Source organism: Prunus dulcis, chromosome 2 (genome assembly GCF_902201215.1).
Source record: "Prunus dulcis chromosome 2, ALMONDv2, whole genome shotgun sequence".
Lineage (NCBI taxonomy): Eukaryota > Viridiplantae > Streptophyta > Magnoliopsida > Rosales > Rosaceae > Prunus > Prunus dulcis.
In genome coordinates this window covers 25,939,987-25,967,321 of record NC_047651.1, presented here as the reverse complement: position 1 = coordinate 25,967,321, position 27,335 = coordinate 25,939,987, and the positions used below count along the sequence as shown (strand labels likewise).

Here is a 27,335-nt window from a genome sequence, read left to right as displayed (position 1 = left end):
TTACAACAACACAACATCGTTTATTCCATTCCATGCATAAAAATTAAAATAGATGGTAATGTAAAAGTAATTATATGCCATGGTTAAACACAAGAAATAGGGTAGTTAGGTATACAAATAACAATACAATGGATTGCTAATTAATTAATTAATACTTTTGCTGCTCATCCAAGCCCTCTAATATAAACAAACAAATCAAACACATTCATACCCTGTACACTCCGTTGTCAGGTTTCTCCTGCTTTGTGTAGTCGATATAAGGCAATGCGTTTCTTTACATTTCCCCCATTTTGAGACCTTCCTGTCTTCCTTCTTCCGTAGCCTTGCAAACACAGACTTAAGCCCATTCCTCATCAAATTCAGCGTCCCTGTAACAAGCTCTCTGCAACATCAAATATCAATTGTTAAATTACCATAAGTGTGTCTAATCTATAATGACCCACAGTACAGAATCTCATCATCCCATAATCAAAATGTTCAGAAAATAATATGGAATATCAGAATCAACCAAAAATGAAGGGTGTTCTACTTACAATGGTGAACAAGGAGATCGGCCACCATTTACATAGTAGACAAACAGATACGAATCATAATGCTGACCATTGATCAAATAAAAGCCTTGCAACCTTCTTACACACATGAATGACATTTTCTTGTACAAATGGATTGCCGCATTATTGTAAGAAATGACATGCAAGTAAATTCCTCGGCAGGTTGGAATACTTGAGGCATATTTTATGACCTCACGAATAAGTGCTGAAGCTGCAAGTCCAAGGAGAAACAAATTATATATATGGTCATATGGTGAAACAAAGTCTAAGAATTCATATCAAACAAGAGACAAACCCTTACCTATGCCAAGATTTCTGAAAGATTCGACAACTCCCAGTGTCAGAATGTAGATTAATGTCTGATCTGATTTTGACGGTTCGTAACTGAGCAGATCCCCTATCTACAGGGCCAATGTTTTGTTCATAAAAGAGTAAGGGAAACTTAGGAAATTTAACAATAAAAAGAAAATTGCAGCAAACCTATACTTTCTTATACTAGCAATATCTTGAATGTCAACCTCCGTAAGTACTCACAAGTTCCATGGTTTCAATTAAAACAGAAAGACCAAATAATAACCACAATAACTTTTTTTAATCAACCATTTCCTTATTACCAATCTGCTACTGGTAGATACCAAAGACCTAGGATCCAATCCTTTCTCCATTATGGTTTCATGGTTGAGGGAATTAGTGCTGGTTCCTCCCTACAGATGCACACAGGAAGAAAGAATGCTAGAAATGTAGAGGACCCACCTCACTTTCTTTGGCAAGAACAATTCGGGCGGTTACAAATCCAATAAGTTCATCACTTTGACCATTTGGACGACTTCGATCAACAGCTGCCCATGACACAATATCATGTCCATTGACTACATTTTGAAAAAACTCAGCCTCATACCTGCAGAGATTGACAAAATCTTTAGTGAGGAAGCTGTGTTACTGTAGCAAAGAACATACCCACGAGAAAGTATCAAATGAGATTACGTACCTAATGGGAAATAAATCAGCATGGATTTGCTCTAAGATCTCAAGGTCAGACGGTTGTATAGGCCTGTAGGATATGGTTGGACGGCGGGAAAGTTTTGGGTTCACCATTGGGATTGTGTGGTCAATCCCCTGCAAAAATTTGATAGACTTGGAGAATTTGCACATGAATTTCTCCTTCCATTTATGCCACATCAGCCACAAAAGCCATGCAGTAGTTTCTGTCAACTGTAAGAGAAATGATGCCATACAATAATTTCCATATTGACAAATCATAAATAAACAAAGCAATACTTCACAAGTTTTGAAAGCCTGATGCGTCTATGAAGCCCACAAACTGATGAAGATTAGCATCTTCATTGAGTGATAACAAGATACGTTCAAGTATCCAGTTAGATACGAAATTAAGAAAGTTGAAAATGACTGATATCCTCTACTCTCTGTCCTCTATTAATGGCATCTGGGCAGTTGTTTTGAACTTTCAAAAATCATTAGGTTGGTTCAGAATTGAACTTAGAGGTTATTAGCCTGACCTGGTAATTGCAAGGACATTTTTTCCCAAGATAAAAAGGCAGAAGGTCCATTACAGATCCGATATGTTTATGCACAGTCACGGGAATAGAGGTGAAATAGAGTTTTGTACTTGAAGTATTTACCTCGACTGACGCTTTCCATGACAATGAATGGGCAAATTAGAGTATCCGACTCTTCAAACGTGACCTGCAGAGTCAACTAGGAATATCATTTTTATTTTACCAATAAATAAAGTCTTGAAGCTAATTCCATCCAAGAAAACAGAGAAGGTCTAGAAGAGATAATACAGGATCGTGGGTATTTCAAGTTCAACAGAATGAACAAGATATATTTAGAATTAAGAACATGACATGATACTAATTAGGTGGGAGAAAAATAGATGGTTCATCACACGTTCTCTGCCCCAAATCATATTATTATTTATGGGTTTGGTTCACAAGCCATGCACTTCCTACTGGTATCAAGTCCAGGGTGATTCGATTTGCAAATTGTAACACATGCCGAGTTGAAGTTTCTGATGAATTCAAGTCTAACGCATGATTTTTGTATGAACTCAAATGTAATTGGCAAATTGGCAAATTGTATCATGGTCTAATTGAATTGAATCCACGAATTGGAACAGCTTGTAAAAAGAACACAGAGAGAGAGAGAGAGAGAGAGAGAGAGAGAGAGAGAGAGAGAGAGAGAGAGAGAGAGAGAACAACTTACATGCACAAGGCACCAAGAAAAGCTCAATTCTTGCAGTGCATCAAAATTTCCGGATAAGATCAATTGTCATCGCCAACTGAGAGGAAAGTGCAAAGACAGAGAAATTACCAACCAATTGAATTCTAACAAGCACATCTTGATTCCCCATAAAAATAACATTCAATACAAGAAGAATTTGATAGCTTTGAGCACACACACAAAAAACAGTGTTTTGAATTTGATAGCAAACAGAAACCAAGCTGAGATCTCAGACGGCTTTACCTTGGTGGGTGGGTGAGATAGATAGGAATGGGCAGTTTCAGTTTTTCTCTGTAAAACTAAAAGGTTGTTGCCAATCCCATGCCTCTCTCGGAATCGCTTCGTTGGGTTTGGGTTGGGAACTTGGGATACTGGTGATTTGGAATCTTATTATGCTTTCGTGCCACTGACTTCTCTCCCTCTTTCTTTCCGAGTAGCCTACTCCCAGCTCTCGAGTAAGGTAACATCCAAGACCAAGACTTTGCTGTCTGTGTCTTTCAGGAACCAATAAAAATAAAAGGGCATATTGCTAGTTTCTTTATTCTTTTCTTGGGCTAAATACGATGATTCATGTTGTTGCCACTCTTGAGTTTCTTGGGCTGAAGCTTGGAATGGGCTACTTTAGTTCTGTTTGAGACGTGTCCAAACGCGCCTTAAGGTTTTCCTTTTCTTTTGTTGTCTCCTGTCCTGGGTAGATTGTTTCTCCATCCACCACGCAAGAAAGATGGAAAGAAAATAAAACAAAGGCAGCATCTTATTCTTTGTTAAAGCAAGTGTCCTGCTACGCAATTTGCCAAGGCAAGTTGTATGGTACGGTCTATTATTATCATTAGGCAAACCAATTATTTTTTATTATTTTTTAAAAATCTTGATCAACTACTTTTTACTTTGTTTGGATGATATAAAAAATCATGATACAGTACAGATGAGCAGAGATGCAAAGAATTTCGAAACTTTGATAAATAAAAAAATTACATTTGTTTTCTGTATGTCCCTTAGAGAGGGAGCGTTGCAGATTCCACATATACTACTAACTGTGCATATTTACATACGAGGATGATGGCCGCCGCATCAAGAGCCCTAGAGTGGTGAGTCATTTGGTAACATAATCAGACCAAAAGGTCAAGCTTAAGTTCAAGTTGAAGTTGGAAGTTGTAGGAAGGAAACACCACCAACGATTTAGAAGATCATTACTTTGAGAGCATCAAGAAATCACTGCTCAAGCGACCACAACTATAATGACAATGATCAGGATGATCCCAAAAATCACCAACAGCAAACAGGTCTGCATGCACAAATAATGATTACATCATCAATTCCTTCTTCAGGGAAAGGAAAGAAAAATTAAGAGTTATATATCTCAAATCTAAAACTTTCGTTAAATCACTAGTCAGTCAGTCATGTCACAGATGAATCAATCCAGCTAAACTTAAGGTGAAATTGTGTTCCTGATAAAATGGGAGACAGTTTGAAGAAACCCATGTGTTGAAGGAAAAATTACCAGAGATGAATTAGATCTTTGGATCTTAGATGCTTTCACAAGCTGGGAGGTGGCTTGCGCAGTTGCAGCATGAGAGTTCTCAATGTTAGAGCCAATATCATCTGAAAATAACACATGTACAGCATCATTCAAAGTACGGCACACAAAATCCAAATGACTCAACGTATACCAATTCAATTTTTGGATAACAACTAACAGGCATTGGACTAACCGATTATAGCTCCTTGATCATGGACCAGGACAGCTAGATCTTTGAAAATCTCATTAACCTCACTGATCTGTTGTTGAATTTCTTGGATCCCTTGCTCCCTTTCTTCAATAATAGCTTCATTGAATGCAATCTCATTGTCCGCCAGTAAAACCTCTTGTCTGCATACAACAGATTCAATCTTATAACTTAAATCAATGAAGCTAAATTGCATCATGCAAGGCACTCAACCTCAAAGGCAATCATTAATTTGAGAGGCATGTCCCAATTACTCAAAAACCTTCCTTAGTTAGATTTTGGTTGACTAAGCCAACACAGACCCACCCCGGGGTCACGCGCCGGCATGCCATAACAAGAAGCTGCAAACACATTCTCAATAGTTACTGCAAAGAGCTGCCAATTTATGGATGTATATTTGTTTGCCCACCTTCTTGATTCTAGCAGAAGAGCTTGCTGTTTGGAACTCGTAGTTGAACTCATCTCCTGCTCATGGGCAAGATAACTGCACAATATGATGAAAGGCATATATGAGTAAAAGGTTTAAATAAAAGAGAGATAATTAGCAACTATACATATTATCACAGTTTCTGGGAGACTACTGGCATTTGCAATTATAGTTTAATCATTAAGAAGAATTATGTCAACTTAGACACAAGTTTACATTTTACAGAAAATTTAATGCTTCTGTAAAGTGTGTCCTGTGTTCCTTTTGGTATCAACTAATTTACCTGGTTGGCAGAACGTCTTTGGGAACAAAAGGAGCAAATGTTGTTTCCCTTTCAGCTGCAAGCCTCTGAGCCTTCTGAAATTCTTTAAGAACCGCCTGGAAATCCTTTGCAAGCTTAGCATCAGCAATCTTCTTGACAACCTGCATTTCGAAAAGTGTCCCTGAAAAGGTGAGAACCCCCAACTCCACTGACCACAAGAGGAAACATACACTGGATATATACATATGATAACCCAGGGCTAATTCATTCAGAAATGATAAAGGAATCACAACCATATGAAGCCAATAAAAATATATAGAGCGGAAGAATAGAACCAGATCACCACACACACTACACTGAGAGTAGTTAATTTTCCCTTTTTCTTTTCTTGTTTCGATTCAGGGGGTGGGAATGTCTCAGAATGCCCCATACACAAAGTTAGGAGTAGTGAAAATATTGAACTCCTATATAATTTAGAGAAGTATACTTGCATATGCACTTACACTAACTTGGGCATGCTGATCAGTTTCACTGGCTTGCTTAAGTTTGGCCGAAGTATCTTTCACCAACTCCCCAATATGCGCCCGTGACTTATGCCTGCCAGTAAAAAGTAGTCAATGAGTGATAATGCCATAAAAGAGGAAAGAAGGGCTTTCGTTTCCAAGTCGCAACCAAACAATCCGCATTTGCCAATATACATATATATGCATTAGCTGGAACAGCACAAACCAGACAACAAATTTCAATAGGCGGACTTTCTCTCAAATATATGTTATTTCCCAAATATATAGAAACCCACCCACAATGTAGAAAACAGACAATTCGAGCACTTATAGCTCAATGTACAATCAATCAGTTAAGGCGCCAAAGGCTGAAATGGAACTAAATAAACAGGGAAAAGGAACTAGAAGTCGAATTAATCATTCATAATATAAAATAAAAAGAGAACGAGAGAGGGAAAGAAGAGAGAAAAGCTCACAGCTTGTCACGGAGTTGAAGGGTGTCTCTAGGGGTGCCGAGGGAATTGACTAGGCGGAAAAAGGAGGAGACGGCGGTATTGATTTGGAAAATCCCAGCAGACACAGCCTGAGAAGGCTCGTAAAGATTTTGACTTTGATCTTGATCTTGATATTGATATGCTGCTCGTTGTCTTTGCTTCTGAATTGAATTCGAGTAAATGGGTTGTCGTTGTTGCTGCGGAGTAGCAGCCTCAAGATCTTGGAAACTCATTCTTTCTTTCTCTTTGTTCCTTGTGTTGTGCGGATTGATTGATGAAGAAGGAAGACTCTGTTTCTGCTAGTGTTCCTTCCTTGGGTTGCTTGGCTTATGGTGTTTGGTGGGTGAAGACAACAAAGACAAGAGGGAAGTTTCGTTGGTTGAAACGTTCCTTGAAAGTGTCTCCTCCTCCACGAATCACAATTCAATTTCACCCGTACTTCAAACTTGAAACTAGAAAGGTCAAACTATGCTTTCCCTTCCCGTCCCAACCCAACCCAAGTTGCTAACGTCCATCCATATGATCAATCTCGCAGTCACAACAACTGTCGTACTGCCGTTGAAGGCTTTGCTAGTTAGTGGGCTTGTCATGGATAATTAGCCCAATTTATAATATTGGATTGGGCCTGGTTTTCAGCCCATTCAATGCATTTGACATCGGCAGTTGTCCCTGATCCCAAATAACCGGCTTCCCTCTGCTCTCCTCCTCTGTTTCTTTCTTCTTCCTTGTTGAGAGAGATTTGTTCATCATACCCAAACAGGCCTTGTATTTGATGGAGGTCAGTTCTCCACTCACTCTAATTCGTTCGTTTATCAATTTATTTTAATAACTATCCTTCTGAATTCTGATCCAAATTTGTTTATTTGCTTGCTTAAATATCGATTCGTTACCAAATCAAAAGTGGTTTTGAATATTTGATCCCCCCCAATCTCTTCTTTGATGTTTATTGTGCCTTCTTCTACATGTTTATTTTTTTGGTACTAAAGTTTCTTTTTAGTTTGAGTGTTTTTGGAAAACAATTTGGTCATTATTTCTTTACCCCATTTCCATGGTAATATGTATTCTCTGAGTCTGATTTGGTTTTGTTCCCAATGGCAGATAAGGACAGTGAAAGTTAACAATGTCTCCCTGGGTGCAACGGAGAATGATTTAAAGGAATTCTTTTGCTTCTCCGGTGAAATCGAATACATTGAAATACAAGGGTTGGTTTTCTTTTCTTTCTCGTTTCGGGTTACTAATAACTTGAACAGGATGGTGAAAGTTGATTTTGTTTTATTATTTTATTTTATTCAAGGGACAACGAGAGGTCTCAGCTTGCATATGTTACCTTCAAGAACCCCAAAGGGGCAGAAACTTCAGTGCTTCTTTCGGTGGGTTCACTTCTCACTGTTCTTGGCCTCTTTCCCTTATATTATAATAATTTCTGAGTTTCGGTGTGATCTCATTTGATATGCTTGTGTGTTTCAGGGAGCAACTATAGTTGATCAGTCCGTTACCATAGACCTGGCTCCAGATTACAAGCTTCCAGCCGCTGCAGATTCAGCACTTCCAAGTGTAATATTATTTCCTGAGGGGCACCTTTTCTTTTAACAATATATATATATATACATATTATGCAATAGTTTTGTTTGTTTCTGACAATGTTCAATCTCCTCAGGCAACAGATAATGTAAGTTCTGGTGGTGCTGCCCAAAACGCAGAGGATGTTGTGAGCAGCATGCTAGCCAAAGGCTTTGTTTTGGGAAAAGATGCAATCAACAAGGCAAAGGCCTTTGATGAGAAACACCAGCTTACTTCAACTGCAACGGCCACAGTAACTTCTTTGGACCAAAAGATTGGTTTCACTGAGAAAATTAGTGCTGGCACAAGCATGGTAAATGATAAGGTGAGGGAAATGGATGAAAAGTTTCAGGTTTCTGAGAAGACCAAGAATGCGTTTTCAGCTGCAGAGCAGACGGTGAGCAGTGCTGGATCTGCCATCATGAAAAACCGTTACATACTAACTGGGACGTCGTGGGTAACCGGTGCGTATAACAGGGCAGCCAAGGCAGCAGGTGAAGTGGGGCAGAAGACCATGGATAAGGTTTCAGCAGAGGAAGAGGGTGGAAAGAAAGTGGAAGGCAGTAGTGCTACTCAGATCACTCAAGTACATTCTCCCAAGGATGCTACCCACTAAACTAATGACTCACGAGTCACGAGTCACGAGTCACGAGTCATGAGCAAGCTGGAGCTTTAGTATAAGTTGTACTAGTTTGCTTTCCTGTTTGTTTAGAATATATAGGAGGAATTAATTGCTGCTGGAGGTTTATTTTCACGAATGAATGATTTCTGTATGCCTTTCTGTCACTCAAATGACTTGTGTATGCATCCCTCCCCTCCCTGCTGTCTGTTGCTGGGATTCTTGAACAATTCTTTTATGTGTGTTCTATTCTATCTATTTGTGCTTTCGTATCAAGTTATTTATGTCAAGGCAATTTGTTCTTTGGGTAATTTGACGGCCTTAACTTGCATTCATTTTGGAATTTGATATCTCTATTCTCTAGTGCTAGTACGACTGAATTTTGGAACTCAATATGCTGATGCGGTGTATTCTCAGCCGTCAGACCTTTTCAAGGATATGAACGGCTAAGATGAATTAGTAAGGAATATCCCTAAACATAATAAAATCGCTCCAAACAAACAAGTTCGTTGAGGTTGAAGAATCGGAACCAACCAACGCGACCAAGTCTCAATTCTCAGACCCTAAACCTACCCTTCCCTACCCCCCATCACTCTACCATGGCCATGGCCTCGTTCGACGCATTGTTCTTCATTCTTCGTCTTCTACATCAACACAATCCCAAACTTTAACCCTAATCCGAATGTGTTCTACGCATTCTTCTTCGCGCCTGGATCTAGGGTTTCAATTTCGGCTCCGAAGATCCCCAGCCTTGGACGTCCTCTTAGATCGGATCGCCGGAGAAATTTTTGCTCGATCTCGCGCTACGAGATCTTGATTCGTCTCGTATTAGGTTTTCAGCTCCAACAAGGCTCTGACGAGTCGGCAGGTTGCCCCTACATATTCTAGTTGCTTTTCATGTTAATGATCTTTCTATTTACGCTGGATGTTTTGGATTTTTATTTTATAATTTCTGGGAATTGCATTTTGGATGCAAATCATAATTCCAAGACAATTCGTTGACGGAATTTGAAGATAGTTGTTGCCTGAGTCTAAGAAGCACGCCATTTTGATATTTTGATGTTGTTGTTGAACATTTTCTGTTGAAATTGAAAATTAAGGCAATGTAGGCTTGTCTATTAGGAGCCGAATTGCTTTCTATGTATGCCTATCTTTATGGCAACAGCTTAGAAACTGAAATTTCAGGTTGATACTTTACCATTTGGTTAGAAACTTAAACTCAGAGACATTAATTACTAAGTCTTGGATATCAGCAATGAAAATCAGATGCACCAAATTTCTTGTGTGTATCGATCAGGTCTTGTTACTTTAATTCCCTGTAGTTTTTAAGCTGCTATCAATTTGAGTAAAGCACACAAAGTATACCTGGAGTTTCCAGTATGGGTTGGGCAAAAACAAGGTCAAAAGCTCGCCTTTGGGGCTAGCTTTTCTCAAATTACATTAGCCACTTTTGATGCTATAGAAAGAAACCATGGGAACCTATATGCTGGAAGTTTGTCGTATAAAACATCATTATTTATAGGGTTTGCTGACTTTGAGATTTTATTTTTGGTATTCATTGTTTATTGTTCTTTTTCCTTCCTGATGGATTGTATATTTTTCCTTGTCGCATAATTTTGTCGTGCTTCTGTATATGTATTATTTTTTAAATGCTACATCTTCACAGCATACAGTAACACACATGTAGAGATACACCGACTGAAACATGTAGAAACCTCATTTCTCCAATAACAGTTAGTAGGTTGGATATGATTTTAGTGAAAATAGAGTTCTGTTGAGGGAAGTTCATTGCTTGTTTTTCTTTAGATGGAAGTGACTATAAAAAGTAAAAAGGTATTTCAATGTTTAAACAGGATTATAGCAAATGTAATGTTTCTGTTTTTCTAATCTCTTTTCTTTTTCTCATATCAGAAGTCGATAAGTATAGGTACCTACACAGAACAAAAGGTTTGAGCTACTCTGATGGGTGAGTTTGGCAACCTCAAACCCTCAAAATACAAGGTTTGTTTAATCTTTTGCATCCAGATAGTGGACATAATTGATGTGTTTCGTTTAGTTGTGTAAATGTTTCAGTGTTATATTTGCTTCTTTTTCCTTGAATCTCGCTCGCCTTCAATTGGGGAACCAAGTCCATCACCGGCCAGAAAAGACAAACAAATAAACATACTAATCAATGTTCTGCAATGATCGATCACCCCAGCTGTTTCTGTTCCATCCTTTTTTAATTGATTTACTGTTTAATTTCTTTGATTTAAAAGCCTATTGGATTGTGGTGTATCTTGTTTTAGTTTCTCTGGGAGTTTTCGATTTTTCAATTGTTAATGGGTCCTCGTTCAGGACAATCCTCTTTTACACCGCCTTTTTAACTACAATTTTACAAGAGGCATGTATTTCCTTTTTCTTTTTTATTTATTTTAAAAGTCGAATAAAACTGGACAAAATATCCAAACGATTGTAATGGGCGAAAAGTCGTGCCAATAACATTAAGTACGCCCAGTAATATCCACTCAACGGGCCTATGAATCTGGGCAATACCCTGAACACAGCGCAGCTTCAAGCCCAATGTCGTGGGAACAAGCACAAAACTAATAGGCCCAGAAATCGACAAGTAAGCTGACAATGGCCTGATATTTGGCCCAATAGTGTGAAAACTGGCCCAGAAATTGGCCCAACAACAAGAAAATATGTACAGAAGTCAGCCCAATAATCCGAAAATGGCGCATAAGTCAGCCCAATAATGTGTAAATAGGCCCGTAAAAGGGCCCAAAACTCGGCCCAATTATGTGGAGACAAGTTTCTGAAGTTGGCCCAATAATGTTAGAATCGGCCCAATAATCTGAGAACGGCCCATAATGTGGCCCAATAACGTGGAAACGGACCCAGTAGTTGGCCCAATAAAATGAAAAAGGGCCCAGAAGTCAGCCCAATAAGCTAAAATGCTCCATAAGTCGGCCCAATAATGTGCAAATAGGCCCAATAACATTAAAATCAAGCCCAGAAGTCGGCCGAATAATATTAGATGGCCGAGAATGTGGCCCAATAACGTGGAAAATGCCCTAAACGGGACAGTAGTTGGCCCAATAAAATGAAAACGGGCCCACAAGTCAGCCCAATAAGCTGTAAGTGGCCCATTATCGGCCCAATCATGAGAAAATTGGCCCATAAGAGGGCCCAATATTAAAATGGGCCCAAAATCCGGGCCAATTTTGTAAATCAAGCCCATAAGACGGCCCAATAATCTTAGATGGCCCAGAATGTGGCCCAATAACGTGGAAAAAGCCCTAAACAGGCCTGTAGTTGGCCCAATAAAATGAAAACTGGCCCAGAAGTCAGCCCAATAAGCTTAAGTGGCCCATTGTCGGCCAATCATGCGAAAATTGGCCCATAAGAGGGCACAATAATATTGAAATGGGCCCAAAAGTCAGCCCAATTATGTGTAATCAAGCCCGATGTCGGCTGAATAATTCTAGAATCGACCCAATAGAGAATGGCCCAACATGTGGCCCAATAACTTGGAAACAGGCCCAATTATTGGCCCAAAAAATAGACAGGGGCCTACAGTTGGCGCAATATTGTATAAATGACCCACAATTGGACCCAATATTGTGAAAACAAGCCCATAATTTGACCCAGTTAGATGAAAGCATACCCCGATATCAATCTAATAACGTAATAACGGCCCGGCATTCCGAACAATTACTTGAGAACTGGACCAATGATCTGAAAAGGGCCCATGGTTCATCCCGATAACGTAGAAACAGGCCCAACAACTGGAAAGCAGGGCAAGAAGTAGGCCCAATAATGTGAAAACGGGCACGATTTCCGAGCCCAAGATCTTGAAAATAATGCCCATGTTAAGCCCAATATTGGAATTTTGTCATATTTTAATGTCATGTTTCCGGATTGTCGGCTTGGGCCCAAATTGTTATTACCGATTAAATCATTAATATTTCTTGTCAGTGGATCCATTGTTCTCTCATGCATCAGATGATCTGAAAAAGTGAAAAAGAAAAAAAATGGAAACACGAGCACACACGCACACCAAGCAGCATTGCCTTCAAATTTGGGGCCAACACAGAAAAACCAAAAAACAAGAAACAACCCACACACAAAATCCCCAATCAGAGCATCAACAACTGCAGTAGCCTTGATATGTCATCTTCCTCGTAATCTTTTCTTTTTCTCATTTTATCTTCTCATCTTCCAACTCCCTTCTTATAAATTATCATCATCTCAAGATCACAAGGCTTCTCAGTGGCGACTGCGACCTCGACCTTCACTTCATCTACAAATCCATGAGTGAGGTAATCGAACCATCGCTGTTATTTTATCACCTTTTTGAATTCTCAAACTTTACAATGGGGCTGTTTGAAAAGACAGCTAACAACCAAATGAATGCATATAAACAGAAGCATAGCTGCAGAAAATATAATCAAGTATTGGCAAAAAAATACAGATAAAGTAAACAAAAATAGATGTACAATAACTGGAAGCGCAGCTCCAGTGCATCCAGATCAATTTCTAATCTACCAATCTTATAACGTATTAAATGAACGCATCATATTATAGAGAAAAAGAAATGGATCAATATTGACGTTAGCATATTTTCCAAATTTACATAACTATTCTCATTGTTTTGAAAATTCTAATGGACTATAAAACAGTTCTTCAGAGCACTTCTAATAAAAAGCATTATAGCTAGAGCCCATTCCTATCCAATAATACTAAAAAGAGAGAAGAAGAAGAAAAATGCAAGCAAATGAGCTAAAGCTCAAGGGAGCCAGTTGCCAGCAAAGAAAGGCTTAATAATCTAGTAAGTCATCACTTAACACACTCTTTATTTTGGGGTCAGAAATGACACTTCATAAAACAGGCCAAAAAGGAAGAAACTACAAACATCAAGAGAGCCATAGCCAAGCCAACACAGCAAGGCCACAGCCAGACGAACTTACAAAAACCAGGGCGAAATAAAAGTAAACCAAAACTAAATTACAAAGCAAAAACACATAAACGGCTGAGACAAGAAAAGGAGACACATGCATAACATAACATAACGTCCTATCTGCAGCCAGAAACAAATCTAGTTATCAGGAGGGCATGGTAACACATCCCGTGACAAGACAAACACAAAGAAGGATGGGGGTACTTCAACCCCAAGACCTTGACACGCATTTACTGCAGCCTTGCAGAGGCCATTAGCATCAGAAAAATACTTCCTTTTGATATTTCTAGGCCAGTTGCTTGGTATTAATTGCGGTCCCTTTAAATGATGCAAAGGCCCTGGACATTCCCCGTCACTATGACGGTCCACCCCTGATTCCAGGAAGTGGAAACACAAAATAGCTAACACTAAGTATAGTAACTTTACAAAGGCATCATTTTCAGTAATTTACTGATGTTTACAAAAGGTTCAACCAAACAGCAACACAAGAAGCAGAATCAGCAGATTCATAAGAGCTGGTAAATTTAAGTCTAGCCCAATTTCAAATGCCTGATTATATGAGGTCTTTAAATGCACAAATCACAAAGTCAAGATATAAAACTACATTAGAAAAATGAAACACACAGAAACCTGACAAAAGTTAAGAGAGGGGCTACACAGGAATCAATTACATTTCAAGTAGGCAAACGCAATTCACTCTGTCAACACAAGGTATGAATCCTGATAAATCAAATGGTACCATTCCAGGCCCTCTTTCATTAAGATGTCAAGCAAGCCTCATTTCTCTTACTTGAGACTGATATAATCAAATTAAAAGTAAACTATTATAGCCAAATTTCCCATATTCTAAAGAATCAAATAAGGCAGGTATGACATTTCAACATTCTTAGCATGGATATTCATCATTCACCTCTCAGACCAAAAAAACTGTATTACCATATAAACTACAGATGATCCCTAAACAGACGGTAGATGGTAAAAAAAAAATCAGTTCTGGAAATTCAGGCCCGGATGTATTTCATGCCAAAGAAATTCTATAAGGTGGCGCTAACTATGTGACATAATTTCTAAACCTAAATAACAGCAATGAAAAAATATTAAGGACAACCACTGCTCATGCATATGACATGATCTTTACAAACACTTAGGTATGAGTCCGAAAGATCAACCATGGGAAAAGTAAGAGATATCAAATGAAGCAAGGGACACTGCCACGAACCAAAAGCCTACATGATGAAAATTGCTAATCCCAACTATTAAAAGAAAGCTAACTCAAATGAAAGTAAACGTGTCAAACTGAAATAAAAGGCAACTACTATGTAACTCTGAAATGCAGCTTTATAACATTTTAACAGCAACTAAACAAGTAACTCCGGAAGGTATTTTAGGGTTTAGGGTTTAGTGTTTTCAGACATACCTACTTGATGAACATGTAGGAAATACGTTCAGCAAGTAGATTGTATAGTAACTGATCCAAAGTTTTTATTTTTATTTTTTATAAAACTAAACGTAACGATAAATATATTCCTAATATCATACCCACAAAATCAATGGATGTTAAACAATTTATTTTTACTTAAAGTAGAATTCATGTCAATTGATAATCCATCGTACTTATTGACAGAAATGAAAAATAATTTGCTTCACAAATTAATCAAGCGGTGCATAACTAAATAGAAGGAAGCGTAATATTACCTGCATATAAAGATCAAGAAGGTGAAGATTCGTAAGAAAACTAAGCACTGAAAGAGTGAGAAACAAAATCATCGATCTCAGGCTTCCCACCAGGCGATCAACGCGTTCCGCTTCTTCTAGAAGAAGTCGGCCATCGACGGGACGGGACCCAATGGAATTGGACTGAAATGCAAAGCGAATTCGAACTCGCGAGACAGCAGCCCGAACCTACTCGACGCGATTCGAAACAGCGTAATTCAGATCGGTCGCGCGCATGTTCACTGAAAATCCTATCGAGGTCTTCGCCAGTGAATATGCATCCCATTTCCAACGAGGATTATCGGTAAGAGAAGAATTGAGGTGTCGATTCTCAATCAGCAAAGATTACCGGTCAGGGAATCGAATTGAATCGCAGCCATTATCGATTTCTGCCTCTCTTGGTGAGGCGTCAGTGATACAACAATCCGTTCTACGAGATGATCGGATATGGCGATTTCGGACTGGCGGAGATCGGGCGTGGTTGGAGCGAAGGATCCACTTGGATCTGATCATCTGAGCATTGTCCATTGATGAAATTTTAGGGTTAGGGTTAGGGTTAGGAATGGACTCTTGCTTTCGTCCACCACGATGCGATCATGCGAGTGTGGTGGTGGAGTGGCTATTTTGAGTGAATCTGGCTTGACATGAGCTGAAGTTGGTATTTTAGACTTTTCAATGGAGAAATAAAAATAAAAAAGTATTTCCATTTCCAGGCACAATAAAACGCACGTCGTTTTTAGACACGGTCACTCTGCGTTAAGCAAGCCCTTGTTGCAAGTATCAACAACTATACATGATTAAGGCAAGGGAAGGCTTAACCCATCAATCGGAGGGAAGCATTATTGAGCTACTTTGTTACGTTCTCTCGGCGTCGCGGCTTCCCCTCATCTTGCCCATCTGTTTAGCTGCCGAAAATCAAAACGCATAAAGCATGCACCAAGTAAATTGCAACACACCACAAAACTTATTGAAAATATTGATAACCAGTTGTATTAATAGTAGAAGAACAAGTTTAGTTTGTGTTGCACGCACACGAAACTTAATTAATTAAAGTTGAAACTAAGCTAAGATGTCCAATATCACATTCATTTATTCATTTATTCATTGAATGATTAATTAGGGAAAGTAGGTAATTAACAGTAGAGCTTGAATCGTGGCTGCCACTAGTATAGAAAGCAGGGCATTGTTCTTGCTATCATCAGTAGATCCTGAACCGAATTGGGATACATCTGCGGGCGGCGGTGGTGTCCTCTGATTGTTATAAGGTGGTGGTGGTGGTGTAGTCTCAGTAGTCTCAGTACTAGTAGTCGTGGGTGGTGGAGGCGGTGTCTTAGGTGGAGGTGGAGGTGGAGGTGGACAAGACATTCCAGAGAGACAATTACCAGTCACACTGCAATCATAATATTTATATATAAGATTCAAATTAATTACTTAATAATTTGACACAAATTGAACAAGTTGAAACGAACAAAAAATCAAATAATATGTGATCACTTACACTAATTCCAACTTCTTGTTTTTGGATAAGGAGGTGGGTATGGTTCCGTTGAATCTATTGTTTGACAAATCCCTGGGCGGGCTCACAGCACACACACATGAATATATATATATATATATATGCACTGAAAATATTGATTGTACAGGGGCAGGGGCTATAACTTACAGTCGCTTTAGATTCGGGAAGGAGCCAAGAAAATCAGGGATAGGACCATTTAAGCTATTGTCGTGCAAATCACTGATCCATCCACCACCAGAGAACAAAAAGAACAGTATTAATTATTCATTGAAAATGCATACCATATATATAGCCTAGGTCGACTCAAAAAACTCACATTGTGACAAGGGCATCCATGGAACTACAATCTGGTAGTGGACCAACCAGATCGAAGCTACTCAGATTCCTGTATTGATTTTTGGCAGGAAAAATGAATAAGTGATCATAATGCAAATAAGGAGCTAGCCTAATTAATTATAATGAATAATAATGAAACTCACAGTGCAATTATACGAGGAATGTTGCCTGTGCTACACTGAACCCATTCCCACGAAGAGCTTAATGGAAGGCAAGGGTTGTTGTGCGGAAGCGTCAACCAACTGGGAGTGAAAAATAAATAACTACTGGCAGGAGAAAAATTGAACAAAATAATCAACAAGAACAACACCAAGATTTATACTGGTTCGGCAATTGCCTACATCCAATTTGGAGACGACGGAGTATTCCACTATAATCAATGAGAGAATACAATAGTGTTTACCACTCAATTTCCCAAAGACCCAAATACACCCAACCTCACACACTCACAAAGGAAGAGAAAAAACAATGATACAAAGCAAAGAACAACTAGAGAGAATTTGTTTCTCTCTTTGGCAAAATGCCTTTCTTGCTATTTTTTCTCTTCTACTCAACACTTGGTTGGATCCTTGGTTGGATGCTGCAAATGAAACCATTTGCTTCCAATTTATAGCCAAAGATGCAAGAGTGTGAATGCAAACTCACACTATTCATATGTTGGCTACCAACCATGGATGGCTACCAAACAATCCACCCATTTTGACCAAGATAGCAAGCCAACATTGATTCACATGGGCAACTAACATTGACACACATGGGCAACTCCAAAATTCTTCTACATTTGAGCCAATTTTCAACAATCTCCACCTTGGCTCAAAACCTCGAAGCAACACTCTCAATGGTCGTCTCCCAATCCCCCATGGGGCAATCAACAAACTTTACAAATGCCAATTAAGTCTAAGCAGTGCTTAAACTTGAGCAACGAAACTGGCTTTGTCAACATATCCGCAGGATTCTCAGCGGTCACAATCTTTTGAAGAAGAATATCTCCCTCTTCAATTTCCATACCCAGTATCTTCCGAGCTTCTCCTAAGTCCTTCATCTCAAATTCATTACTCAGTTGAGTCTTCAACCTTTCAATCTCCACTTTGCTTTTACATGCTATAAGCATATCATCAACATATAAAAGCAGATAGATGAAGGTTCCATCTTGTAGCTTGCGAAAGTATACACAATGGTCATAATGACTTCTTGTGTACTTCTGCCCGATCATAAACCGATCAAATCGCTTATACCATTGTCTTGGAGACTGCTTCAAGCCGTACAATGATTTTTGCAATTTGCAAACCCAATTTTCTTTTCCAGCAACCTTAAAACCTTCTGGCTGAGACATATAAATTTCTTCCTCCAAATCACCATGTAAGAATGCAGTCTTGACATCAAGTTGAGCCAACTCAAGGTCAAACTGTGCAACCAAAGCCAACAAAATACGAATAGAGGAATGTTTTACTACAGGAGAAAATACCTCATTGTAGTCAATGCCTTCCTTCTGAGCATATCCTTTAGCTACTAATCTGGCTTTGAATCTCACATTGTCCTTTCCCAAAGATTCCATCTTTTTGGCATAAACCCATTTGCAACCAATTGCTTTCTTCCCCTTTGGTAACTGAACCAGCTCCCAAGTCTCATTTTTATGAAGAGACTTCATCTCCTCATCCATAGATTTCTTCCACTCCACGCTCTCTGAACTTCTGACAGCTTCTTTGTAGGCGGATGGAATATCATCTTCAATAACGGGAAGTGCATATGCCACAATATCAGTAAATCGAACAGGCTTTCGAATCTCCCTTCTCGATCTTCTGATTGCAATAGAATCTTGTTGCTGTGGAGGCTCTTGGGTAGGTGCCTCCTCTTCATCATCCTCGTCCTCTTCATCAGAATCAACTGTAGGACTAGTGTCTGTAATATCAGACCTTACTGGAACAACTGGAGTTTTCAGTAACTCCACCTGCTTTGAACTACTCATGGTCTTAGTTGCTTCAATTTCACCTTCATGCTTGTTCTGATTTACCATAGCAGCCTCATCAAAAGTCACATCTCTGCTTACAACAATTTTCTTCTCATCTGGACACCAAAGTCGGTATCCCTTCACGCCAGTGCTAAATCCCATAAATAGAGCCTTCTTTGCTCTTGGATCTAACTTGCTTTCCCCGACATGATAGTAAGCAGGACAACCAAATATGTGTAAATACTTGTAATCAGTACAAGGTTTACCAGACCATACCTCCATGGGCGTTTTGCCCTCATTCGCAGCAGCAGGCAACCGATTAATGAGATGGCTTGCATAAGTAATCGCCTCAGCCCAAAACGCCTTGCCTAAACCAGCATTAGACAACATACACCGAACTTTCTCAAGCAAAGTACGGTTCATGCGCTCCGCCACCCCATTCTGTTGCGGTGTCTCCCTAACCGTGAAGTGCCTCACAATACCCTCATCTTGACAAACTTTCAAGAAAGGATCAGACTTATATTCACCACCATTGTCTGATCTGAGAGTCTTGATCTTTCGACCGCTTTGCATTTCAATCATCTTTTTCCACTTCAGGAATATCTTCAAGACTTCATCTTTACGCTTCATGGTGTACACCCATATTCTTCTAGAGAAGTCATCAACAAAGGAGACAAAATAATGGCTACCTCCCCAAGATGCATTCTTGGAAGGTCCCCAAACATCAGTGTGAACATAATCTAGAATGCCTTTAGTGTGGTGAATAGCAGTGCCAAATTTCACTCTAGTTTGCTTACCCAGCACACAGTGTTCACAGAATTCCAATTTGCATGCCTTTGCACCTTTCAATAAGCCTTGCTTCACCAATCCTTGCAACGCTTTTTCACCAGCATGCCCAAGACGCATATGCCATAACCTTGTGGTGTCTGTGCTATCTGCGTCAGCAGCTTCGGTGACAGCTGCTCCACCAATAACTGTACTACCCTGCAAGAAATACAAGTTATTTCGTCTTGTACCTTTCATCACCACCAGTGCCCCATGCACAGCTTTAAGAACTCCACCCTCCATGGTGATCTTGAGACCCTTGGATTCCAAAGCGCCCAATGAGATGAGATTCTTCTTCATATCCGGAACATACCGAACATCACTCAATTCTCTGACTGTTCCATCATGCATCTTCAAACAGATTTTGCCTATCCCTTGTGTTTTGCAGGCATTATTGTTGCCCATCAAAACAACTCCACCATCCAGCTCCTCGAAGCTAGAAAACCATTCCCGAATAGGACACATATGATAGGTGCAACCTGAATCCAAAATCCACTCAGTTGAGTGACCATCAGCAGATGAACTAGCCAAAGCAAACTCGAAATCTTCATCTCCAGATTTTGCAACATTTGCTTCAGAACCCGCTTTCTCCTTCTCCTTGTTCTTCAATTTGGGGCAGTCTTTCTTCCAATGACCCTTTTGGCGACAAAAGGCACATTCATCTTTAGCAGGAAACTTCCCTCGTGACTTTGAACGAGATTTTCCCCGCTTCCCAGATTTTCTTTCCTCTGTTCGACCCCTTGCAACGAGTGCCTCGGTTTGTGAATTTTGAGTCTTCTGTTCCTTTTTACGACACTCATGATTCACCAATGCCGCAGACACCTCATCCAGTTTCACCTCGGATTTTCCATACAACAAAGTAGTTGTCAAATGATCATAATCATCAGGCAATGAATTTAACAAACATAGTGCCTTATCCTCGTCAGGAATTATCACATCAAGGTTTGCTAAATCAGCAAGTATTTTATTATAATCATTGAGGTGTTCATGCATAGAAATACCTGAACGATATTGAAATCGGAAGAGTCGTTTCTTCAAGAAGAGCCGATTTTCTGCGCTCTTGGTCATATACTTCTCCTCCAATTTCATCCATAACTTCTTAGCAGAAGTTTCCTTCATATACGGGTATTTCAACTCCTTATCAAGGAACGATCGAATAGTGGCACAAGCATGGAGATTAATTCGAGTCCATTGCTTGTCATCAATATCTTCTGGTTTATCCTCCAGAACCATATCCAACTCTTGTTGATACAACACATCCATAACTTCACATTGCCACATACCAAAATTATTAGAGCCATTAAATTTATCAACCTCTAACCTTGTACTGGCAATTGGATGTCTATTGGATGTAGGTGCCGACGAAGACGATGTCGATTCCTTCTCCTTCAAAATTTCAACTTTTTCTCCAGCCATCAAATCTGCCCGGCACTATTCACTGCTACTGTAGCACAGCACTATTCACGGGAGCACTGTAGCACCGACACTATTCACGTGCACTATTCACCCGTCACTGTAGCACCGACAGATTTTTCACTCCCCCGAAACCCCAGTCGAAAAACTGGAGCTCTGATACCACTTGTTGTGCGGAAGCGTCAACCAACTGCGAGTGAAAAATAAATAACAACAGGCAGGAGAAAAATTGAACAAAATAATCAACAAGAACAACACCAAGATTTATACTGGTTCGGCAATTGCCTACATCCAGTTTGGAGACGACGGAGTATTCCACTATAATCAATGAGATATACAATAGTGTTTACCACTCAATTTCCCAAAGACCCAAATACACCCAACCTCACACACTCACAAAGGAAGAGAAAACAATGATACAAAGCAAAGAACAACTAGAGAGAATTTGTTTCTCTCTTTGGCAAAATGCCTTTCTTGCTATTTTTCTCTTCTACTCAACACTTGGTTGGATCCTTGGTTGGATGCTTCAAATGAAACCATTTTCTTCCAATTTATAGCCAAAGATGCAAGAGTGTGAATGCAAACTCAAACTATTCATATGTTGGCTACCAACCATGGATGGCTACCAAACAATCCACCCATTTTGACCAAGATAGCAAGCCAACATTGATTCACATGGGCAACTAACATTGACACACATGGGCAACTCCAAAATTCTTCTACATTTGAGCCAATTTTCAACAAGGGTCACCGCTCCATATAATTAACACCTCGAATTGCACTTGTAGTACACCCAGTCCCTCCACTAATTCAATTCATTACCAGAAACAAACAAGCTGATTAATTTAATTAAAGGAGATAAGCTTCAAACAAAAAGTTGATTAATTAATTACCATCTCTGGTATCAGTTGCTGGTCCTACTTTAGACAGGAGATAAACTTCAAAGGCATTGATGAGGAAGGGAAGGGTGGAATCAGCAGTGGGGCGGAGAGTGATGGATGTTTTCGAAGAAGCAGTGATGTTGGTGATGGCGACTTCCACTACGCTCTCAAAAGGTGGGACGATGGGTTTGGAATAAGGCTGCTCGTCTACATAAATCTCAAAGGATCGTTTGTTGGGTGAAGTGAGTGCTGCAGGATCCACCTCCGAGAAGAAGGTGGTGATGTACACTTGAACTGGAAAGTCTGGGAGGTACGTATCTAATTCAAAATACTCGGACGTGTTATTGCCGGTGGTTGCATTTTGCACTACAGTTGCAGGAGGATTATCTTCTGCACCACTCACATCCATCTTGGATATTCTCGCCTCACCTTCCACCTGATATGCAAACAAACCGTACCCGGGTACCCATCTCCGATCGTAACTGTCGTCTGGATACCTACATATTATACACATACATAATTATTAAGAAGCATATATATATATATAGGCTTTATATAGTAGCAAAGCAAGTAAGTTACCTAATGAGTTGTTGCGCCCCTAAAGCTAGCCTCTTTTGCCTGAACAAAGCATAATCAGAAGCAACGCGTGTGTACATTTTAGGAGCTAAACTGCGGAATTCGAGTGCGGATATAAAGGGAAACTGGCGAGGCAGGGTTTGAGCAAGACATATGCTGGTGTTGTTTTTGTTCACAGTGTATATCACCTCGTAATTAACAATGGTATCGGAAAGCCCGGTTAAGTTGACTTGCGTCCAGTAGGTGGAGTCAAAGTAGAGATCGAAGGTCGGAGGAGAGTTGTTACCGTCGTAGTTTCCGTAGTAAAAGCTAGCGCGCACCAGAAGCCGTTGACTTATCATGTCAACGCTGTTGATGGTGTAGCAGTTTTTCCTTAAACTTGTGAAAACTCGTAGAGTGCTGGCCACATGAGGGGTTGAGCTGGACAACTCCACCAAGTGGGACTCGCCGCTGTGCACATAGTCATCATCTCCAACCCAGTTTATGGAAAGGCTGTCGGTGTAAGAATCGGAAGCACCACAATCGATGCTCAGAAACACTGCAGCATCTGCACACACCCATGACAACAATATCACTATTGAACCTAATATATTCATATTCATTTTGGTTCATTAATCAGCCGCGCATACATTTATATATAAGACGTATGTAATGTACGGGAATCAAAGAATAGATCAATCAGTATCAGCTTAACTTTTTGTTTAAATAAATGAATAAATAAAACAAAAAAATGGGTGTTGAAATAAGAATTAGAAAGTTAACTCGGGAGCACGACGAGAGCAGGAAATGTTAATGTTGTGACTTTCTGCTCAACAGTTATTCCTTTCTATTCTAACAATGATATTTGAATATAAAATAAGTTATTCTTCTCTTAAATTTACAAATAGATCATTACCTTTCCTTTCCTTTCGCTGTGAGTATAGATTTAGTACTTTGAAATGTTCTTCTAAGTAGATTGAAATAAACTATTACCTACACATAATTAAAATGGTCAACACCTCTAAAATGATTATTAATCTTTGCAGATAATTTAATTATACACAGCTAGAAAGCTAAGTACATGAACTTCCTATTTTTTTTAAACTATAACAGTTAAACATCATATCAGATGATGAGCTTGCTTCTCTCGAATAAAGAAGCAAGCTCATTATCTTCCATTAGTTATTACTTGTTGGAATAAAGAATTTCAAATTCATAAAGATGATGAAGACGAAGAACATGTATTCATTCATCCAATCGATTAGTCAAACAATGGAACAAATAAGTAAGTAATCCACGAACCTCATGGCGGTGGGTGGCCGGCACTAATAATACGGCTTCATTTTTTATTTATTTTTTCAAGTCCTTCCAATCAAATAATACATCCAAAGCAAGTTAATGGGAGACATTGCTTTGCAAAGTAACCATATAAAAAAGAAAGAAGGCATTCAAAGGTCGTCAACGTCGCTTTGGCCGAGTGGTTAAGGCGTGTGCCTGCTAAGTACATGGGGTTTCCCCGCGAGAGTTCGAATCTCTCAGGCGACGCTAGCATTTTCCTTTTTTTTATTTTTATTTTTTCAAGCAATTTTAAATTTTGGGATATTCAGTATATCTGAACATTTTTGTTTTTGTTTTTGCACTGGATTTTTTCTTAACAAAAAAAAATACAAAGTGCGATGCTAGAAAAGCTTTATAAGAGATTGTTTTATACAAAATGAAAGCCGGGCGATCGATTTTACTTGGTTTTTTGTTATCCTAGCCAATAATCATGAAGCAAGCATCTACAGTCTACTCGTAGTTTCAGTAAGTGAATCAGCTGCCATGCAATGCAACGCAACTTGGAATTGCCGATATTGTAGTACCACCACACGACCACCATGTCTTTTCTCCTTTCCCCTTTCCATTGATTACGACAAATGCGGCTCATATTAGCATGGAATTTCCATGTTTGTTGAGAGTAAAACGTTAGCCAACCATTACAAATCATTTCCCAAAACACTTGACAAAGAAACTGGAGCAAATAAGAACACATGTCACATCTCCATGAGATGAGAGAATGCTGCCAATGCCGAAATCTGGAACCTCGTTTTACATTAACAGTACAATTTCCATAACAATAAATGATGCCATTTCAGAGATTTTCGTCATCATCATAATTGTTAGGAGAATACAAGCAGATTTTTAAGTCAAGGCCCTTCAGAGAATGGATCTTCGAATATAACATTGCACCGATACTCTTCCAATATGGTTGATGCTGCAGTGCCCTTGGCATGATTCAACTCATATCTCATCGTAAATAAGATAGACACCATCTAAATCAAGCAACTACAAGAGTTTCAGTCCACCTGTTACATCGTCAACCACCTCAACGGGTCCTGCACATGAGTGTTGGAATAATCCATTAATACAACCAGAAGCTATGCACCATGGCACGGTATTTTGACTTTTCTATACATTTTGTCAGACGCACTACATTCACAAGCTCAAAACCAATCCTACTTACCATCCTCCCAACAAAATATTAGGGGCTTGGCCTCCCAATCTAAGACTAAACCAGGGAAAACCCCCCAGGGGGAATAGTTAAGGCTTAAAAACTTCCTTTCATACTTGATGGAGTCCTCCACTTCAAAGTTACAAATTGAAAAAGGCCCCATCGAAAGGAAGATAATGGAGAAGAGAAACTTACCAAGAATAGCCATCACTGTCATTGAATCTGGAAGAATACATAGAGACAAATAAGTCACTTTGAACAGTCAAATGGATAAGAATCTAGTGAAGAATATAAAATTCATGGCAGAAATGGGGAACGAATAAGACAAGTAACAATGGAGTTGTTTGCGTCAGTATTTTCAGAAAACAGGTAACATCAAAATATGCTTAAAAAGTGTTCAAAGAGGATGGAGATACACAAAACTTGGAAATGCTCATTCTTCCAGGGCATTTCAAAAACAGCCTAATCCATTTTATTCAAGCTTTCTCATGTTGTGATGATAGCCGCCACTTCTCAGTAGTATTTTGAAATGTTTGTTTATAAAAAAAAAAATTACCAATTTATTTGATTCGCATTATTAACACTAACATCACCAAACACTCAAAACTATCAAAACCGTGATCAACCTCATATACGGAAAAGTTTCAACTCACTTGGTGCAATTTGAGTCCTGCCAGCATCGATTGTAATGTGGGTTGGTAGTTTCAGCGATTTTGCCTTCTCCTGTCAAAATCAATAAAGAGTCACCATTAACCATAAAGTTGAATTCGCTTTGCTTTTAGTAAACTTGTAGCTTCTCTGAGACTATATGATTGATCAGAGCATGCAAGAAATAATTATGTTTACGTCATGCCAGAAAAGTTGGTATTATAATACTGACTTGCAAAACTAGCATATCTTCTTCACTTTCAATTTTCACAACAACTTTCGGCTGTGCACACATCTCCCACCTGCATATTGACATAACACCATTACAGGAAACACAGAGAGAGAGAGAGAGAGAGAGAGAGAGAGAGAGAGAGAGAGAGAGATGAAGATATCCACATTGTTCAGCAGACAACAATTCACAGAGTAGTCTGTTGCTGTACCTGTTTAAAGCTTTTGGTGCTCGATGGAGGAGCTTTTTATAGAGGCCCAAAGTCGCATGGCTAAAAAACATGAAGGCAAACATTTGGTAAAGAATTTGAACAAAAATATAATCCAATCAAGAGAGAAAACTGACTCTATAAACTATTCAAGGAAAAAGCGTGTTTCACTTGACAAAATAATCAATCATTCTCAACATAATGCTCAGCTTGCAAAAATAAAAAAGGGGCGAAGAGTGCTGGGAATTAAAATATAAAATTAAAAAAAAAATCTACAGCTACCTGCATTGAGCGGCAATTTTCCCCTTACCCATCTTTAGATCATTTCTGACCACCAAAACCTGAAGAAACCAATGAAGAAAGTGAATAAGCAATTTGGTTTTCTTTGAAATGTTGGAGATGCAAGTGGAAGTAATACCATTTTGAAATCTTGGAGAATGTCAGCAAGGTTATCAATCTCAAGTGGGTCCTTGTTCTTCTTCTTCTTGTTGTTGCCATTAGTATCATTAGCAAGTGCAGTTTTCTGAGCTAGTCTAGCTGACAAAACAATGCGAGCAGGAGGGTAACGCGCACCAAAGCAATAACCCAAAGCAAGCCAACCTGCTCCTACTAAAATGGCACCCACCCACCCCAACCCCATCATCTCTCTCTCTCTCTCTATACTTCCACAATCCAATCCAATCCACCCACAATCAATTCTCTTTTATAGCTGCCAATCAAATTTCAAAATCAAACACATGTCCTAATATTATCATAGTAAATTTTGCGTGGAAACAAACAGGGGTTGGAGGTAGGGAGTGATGGGAGTAAAAATGGTACCTGGAGTGTGTGTCACTGTCAATGCGAATGAGTGTATTATCGGAAGTTAGTAACCCTAGATCGGACGGTTGTGCGTTCACGCAGCCATGACCGTGTAACTTATCCTTCCCTTGGGTTTTGCAGTGGACGAGGTCATGAGAAGCGGAACAAGTGAGTGCGTGAGGGCGGGCGTTGCGTGCGAGATTTTGGTGAGTTGAGTCCGGGAACCGAAAACGATCTCGATGCTGCCTGCTTGCGGCTGGGTCTGTATTGTGAACGTTGACAACTAAGCTAAATTGAGAACAACAATTGTGGCCGTTAGATCAACTTCAACCCTGCTTGCTGGGCCCTTGATCATAAATAAATGGATCAAATCACTTGCTGGCCTTAAAGTATTGACCCATATTGTGATTTTAGTCTGTTTGTGCTTGGGCCTTTGTCCCTT

General features: G+C 39.4%; 6 protein-coding genes, 2 long non-coding RNA genes and 1 other non-coding gene across 11 annotated transcripts; 3 read left to right on the top strand and 6 right to left on the bottom strand.

The window, feature by feature from the left end:
- Positions 1-3,478, bottom strand: LOC117620096 (histone acetyltransferase MCC1). Of its 2 annotated transcripts, none has more exons than XM_034350201.1 (8): positions 3,039-3,478; positions 2,778-2,853; positions 2,192-2,267; positions 1,540-1,763; positions 1,305-1,449; positions 853-952; positions 534-762; positions 1-382 (listed from the first exon to the last, which is right to left on the bottom strand). In XM_034350201.1, exons 4-8 carry the CDS (start codon positions 1,728-1,730, stop codon positions 196-198), a joined length of 852 nt encoding a protein of 283 aa, XP_034206092.1. In that variant the 5' UTR covers positions 1,731-1,763; positions 2,192-2,267; positions 2,778-2,853; positions 3,039-3,478; the 3' UTR covers positions 1-195. The 2 variants fall into 2 exon arrangements, with proteins under 2 accessions (XP_034206092.1, XP_034206091.1); XM_034350200.1 differs by having other exon boundaries at positions 2,192-2,255.
- Positions 3,479-3,731: 253 nt separating this feature from the next.
- On the bottom strand, positions 3,732-6,674 carry LOC117619367 (syntaxin-22). Its single transcript, XM_034349298.1, has 7 exons — positions 6,191-6,674; positions 5,715-5,808; positions 5,233-5,372; positions 4,932-5,006; positions 4,508-4,665; positions 4,297-4,397; positions 3,732-4,080 (listed from the first exon to the last, which is right to left on the bottom strand). The coding sequence occupies exons 1-7, from the start codon at positions 6,439-6,441 to the stop codon at positions 4,015-4,017; spliced, it is 885 nt and encodes a 294-aa protein (XP_034205189.1). The 5' UTR covers positions 6,442-6,674; the 3' UTR covers positions 3,732-4,014.
- A 93-nt stretch (positions 6,675-6,767) lies between these two features.
- LOC117619368 (binding partner of ACD11 1) lies at positions 6,768-8,698 on the top strand. The gene is made up of 5 exons (XM_034349299.1): positions 6,768-6,986; positions 7,307-7,410; positions 7,503-7,578; positions 7,676-7,762; positions 7,866-8,698. The coding sequence occupies exons 1-5, from the start codon at positions 6,981-6,983 to the stop codon at positions 8,382-8,384; spliced, it is 792 nt and encodes a 263-aa protein (XP_034205190.1). The 5' UTR covers positions 6,768-6,980; the 3' UTR covers positions 8,385-8,698.
- A 191-nt stretch (positions 8,699-8,889) lies between these two features.
- On the top strand, positions 8,890-10,739 carry LOC117618862. Its single transcript, XR_004584510.1, has 2 exons — positions 8,890-9,255; positions 10,299-10,739. It is a non-coding gene; the product is annotated as an uncharacterized LOC117618862 (long non-coding RNA).
- Positions 10,740-12,290: 1,551 nt separating this feature from the next.
- LOC117619954 lies at positions 12,291-15,665 on the bottom strand. Of its 2 annotated transcripts, none has more exons than XR_004584644.1 (2): positions 15,025-15,665; positions 12,291-12,804 (listed from the first exon to the last, which is right to left on the bottom strand). It is a non-coding gene; the product is annotated as an uncharacterized LOC117619954 (long non-coding RNA). The 2 variants fall into 2 exon arrangements; XR_004584643.1 differs by having other exon boundaries at positions 12,291-12,751.
- A 365-nt stretch (positions 15,666-16,030) lies between these two features.
- LOC117619810 (somatic embryogenesis receptor kinase 1-like) lies at positions 16,031-17,185 on the bottom strand. Its single transcript, XM_034349848.1, has 5 exons — positions 17,038-17,185; positions 16,875-16,943; positions 16,706-16,777; positions 16,541-16,612; positions 16,031-16,432 (listed from the first exon to the last, which is right to left on the bottom strand). Exons 2-5 carry the CDS (start codon positions 16,892-16,894, stop codon positions 16,159-16,161), a joined length of 438 nt encoding a protein of 145 aa, XP_034205739.1. The 5' UTR covers positions 16,895-16,943; positions 17,038-17,185; the 3' UTR covers positions 16,031-16,158.
- Positions 17,186-21,965: 4,780 nt separating this feature from the next.
- On the bottom strand, positions 21,966-23,139 carry LOC117618475 (uncharacterized protein At1g24485-like). The gene is made up of 2 exons (XM_034348032.1): positions 22,541-23,139; positions 21,966-22,458 (listed from the first exon to the last, which is right to left on the bottom strand). The coding sequence occupies exons 1-2, from the start codon at positions 23,137-23,139 to the stop codon at positions 21,966-21,968; spliced, it is 1,092 nt and encodes a 363-aa protein (XP_034203923.1).
- Positions 23,140-23,979: 840 nt separating this feature from the next.
- TRNAS-GCU lies at positions 23,980-24,061 on the top strand. Its single transcript has one exon. It is a non-coding gene; the product is annotated as a tRNA-Ser (tRNA).
- A 362-nt stretch (positions 24,062-24,423) lies between these two features.
- Positions 24,424-27,293, bottom strand: LOC117620298 (peptidyl-tRNA hydrolase 2, mitochondrial). Its single transcript, XM_034350461.1, has 8 exons — positions 26,912-27,293; positions 26,511-26,801; positions 26,375-26,433; positions 26,096-26,155; positions 25,888-25,957; positions 25,661-25,730; positions 25,203-25,229; positions 24,424-24,891 (listed from the first exon to the last, which is right to left on the bottom strand). Exons 2-8 carry the CDS (start codon positions 26,733-26,735, stop codon positions 24,842-24,844), a joined length of 561 nt encoding a protein of 186 aa, XP_034206352.1. The 5' UTR covers positions 26,736-26,801; positions 26,912-27,293; the 3' UTR covers positions 24,424-24,841.
- Positions 27,294-27,335: the final 42 nt, after the last annotated feature.

Excerpts from the sequence above, each read along its gene's own strand:
- LOC117619368 (XM_034349299.1), top strand. Across the intron at positions 7,411-7,502 it reads GAATACATTGAAATACAAGG|GGACAACGAGAGGTCTCAGC; the intron begins GTTGGTTTTCTT and ends ATTTTATTCAAG. Across the intron at positions 7,579-7,675 it reads AAACTTCAGTGCTTCTTTCG|GGAGCAACTATAGTTGATCA; the intron begins GTGGGTTCACTT and ends TGTGTGTTTCAG.
- LOC117620096 (XM_034350201.1), bottom strand. The coding sequence starts at position 1,730 with ATGTGGCATAAATGGAAGGAGAAATTCATGTGCAAATTCTCCAAGTCT. Across the intron at positions 1,450-1,539 it reads GCTGATTTATTTCCCATTAG|GTATGAGGCTGAGTTTTTTC; the intron begins GTACGTAATCTC and ends CAATCTCTGCAG. Across the intron at positions 763-852 it reads TTTCAGAAATCTTGGCATAG|CTTCAGCACTTATTCGTGAG; the intron begins GTAAGGGTTTGT and ends TTGGACTTGCAG.
- LOC117618475 (XM_034348032.1), bottom strand. The coding sequence starts at position 23,139 with ATGAATATGAATATATTAGGTTCAATAGTGATATTGTTGTCATGGGTG. Across the intron at positions 22,459-22,540 it reads GGGGCGCAACAACTCATTAG|GTATCCAGACGACAGTTACG; the intron begins GTAACTTACTTG and ends TATAATATGTAG.
- LOC117620298 (XM_034350461.1), bottom strand. The coding sequence starts at position 26,735 with ATGATGGGGTTGGGGTGGGTGGGTGCCATTTTAGTAGGAGCAGGTTGG. Across the intron at positions 25,731-25,887 it reads AAGATATGCTAGTTTTGCAA|GAGAAGGCAAAATCGCTGAA; the intron begins GTCAGTATTATA and ends TGATTTTGACAG. Across the intron at positions 24,892-25,202 it reads GACAGTGATGGCTATTCTTG|GACCCGTTGAGGTGGTTGAC; the intron begins GTAAGTTTCTCT and ends ACTCATGTGCAG.
- LOC117619810 (XM_034349848.1), bottom strand. The coding sequence starts at position 16,894 with ATGGATGCCCTTGTCACAAT. Across the intron at positions 16,613-16,705 it reads TTCCCGAATCTAAAGCGACT|GGATTTGTCAAACAATAGAT; the intron begins GTAAGTTATAGC and ends GAGCCCGCCCAG. Across the intron at positions 16,433-16,540 it reads AACAAGAAGTTGGAATTAGT|TGTGACTGGTAATTGTCTCT; the intron begins GTAAGTGATCAC and ends TTATGATTGCAG.
- LOC117619367 (XM_034349298.1), bottom strand. The coding sequence starts at position 6,441 with ATGAGTTTCCAAGATCTTGAGGCTGCTACTCCGCAGCAACAACGACAA. Across the intron at positions 5,373-5,714 it reads ATCAGCATGCCCAAGTTAGT|GTTGTCAAGAAGATTGCTGA; the intron begins GTAAGTGCATAT and ends TTCGAAATGCAG. Across the intron at positions 5,007-5,232 it reads AAAGACGTTCTGCCAACCAG|TTATCTTGCCCATGAGCAGG; the intron begins GTAAATTAGTTG and ends CATATTGTGCAG.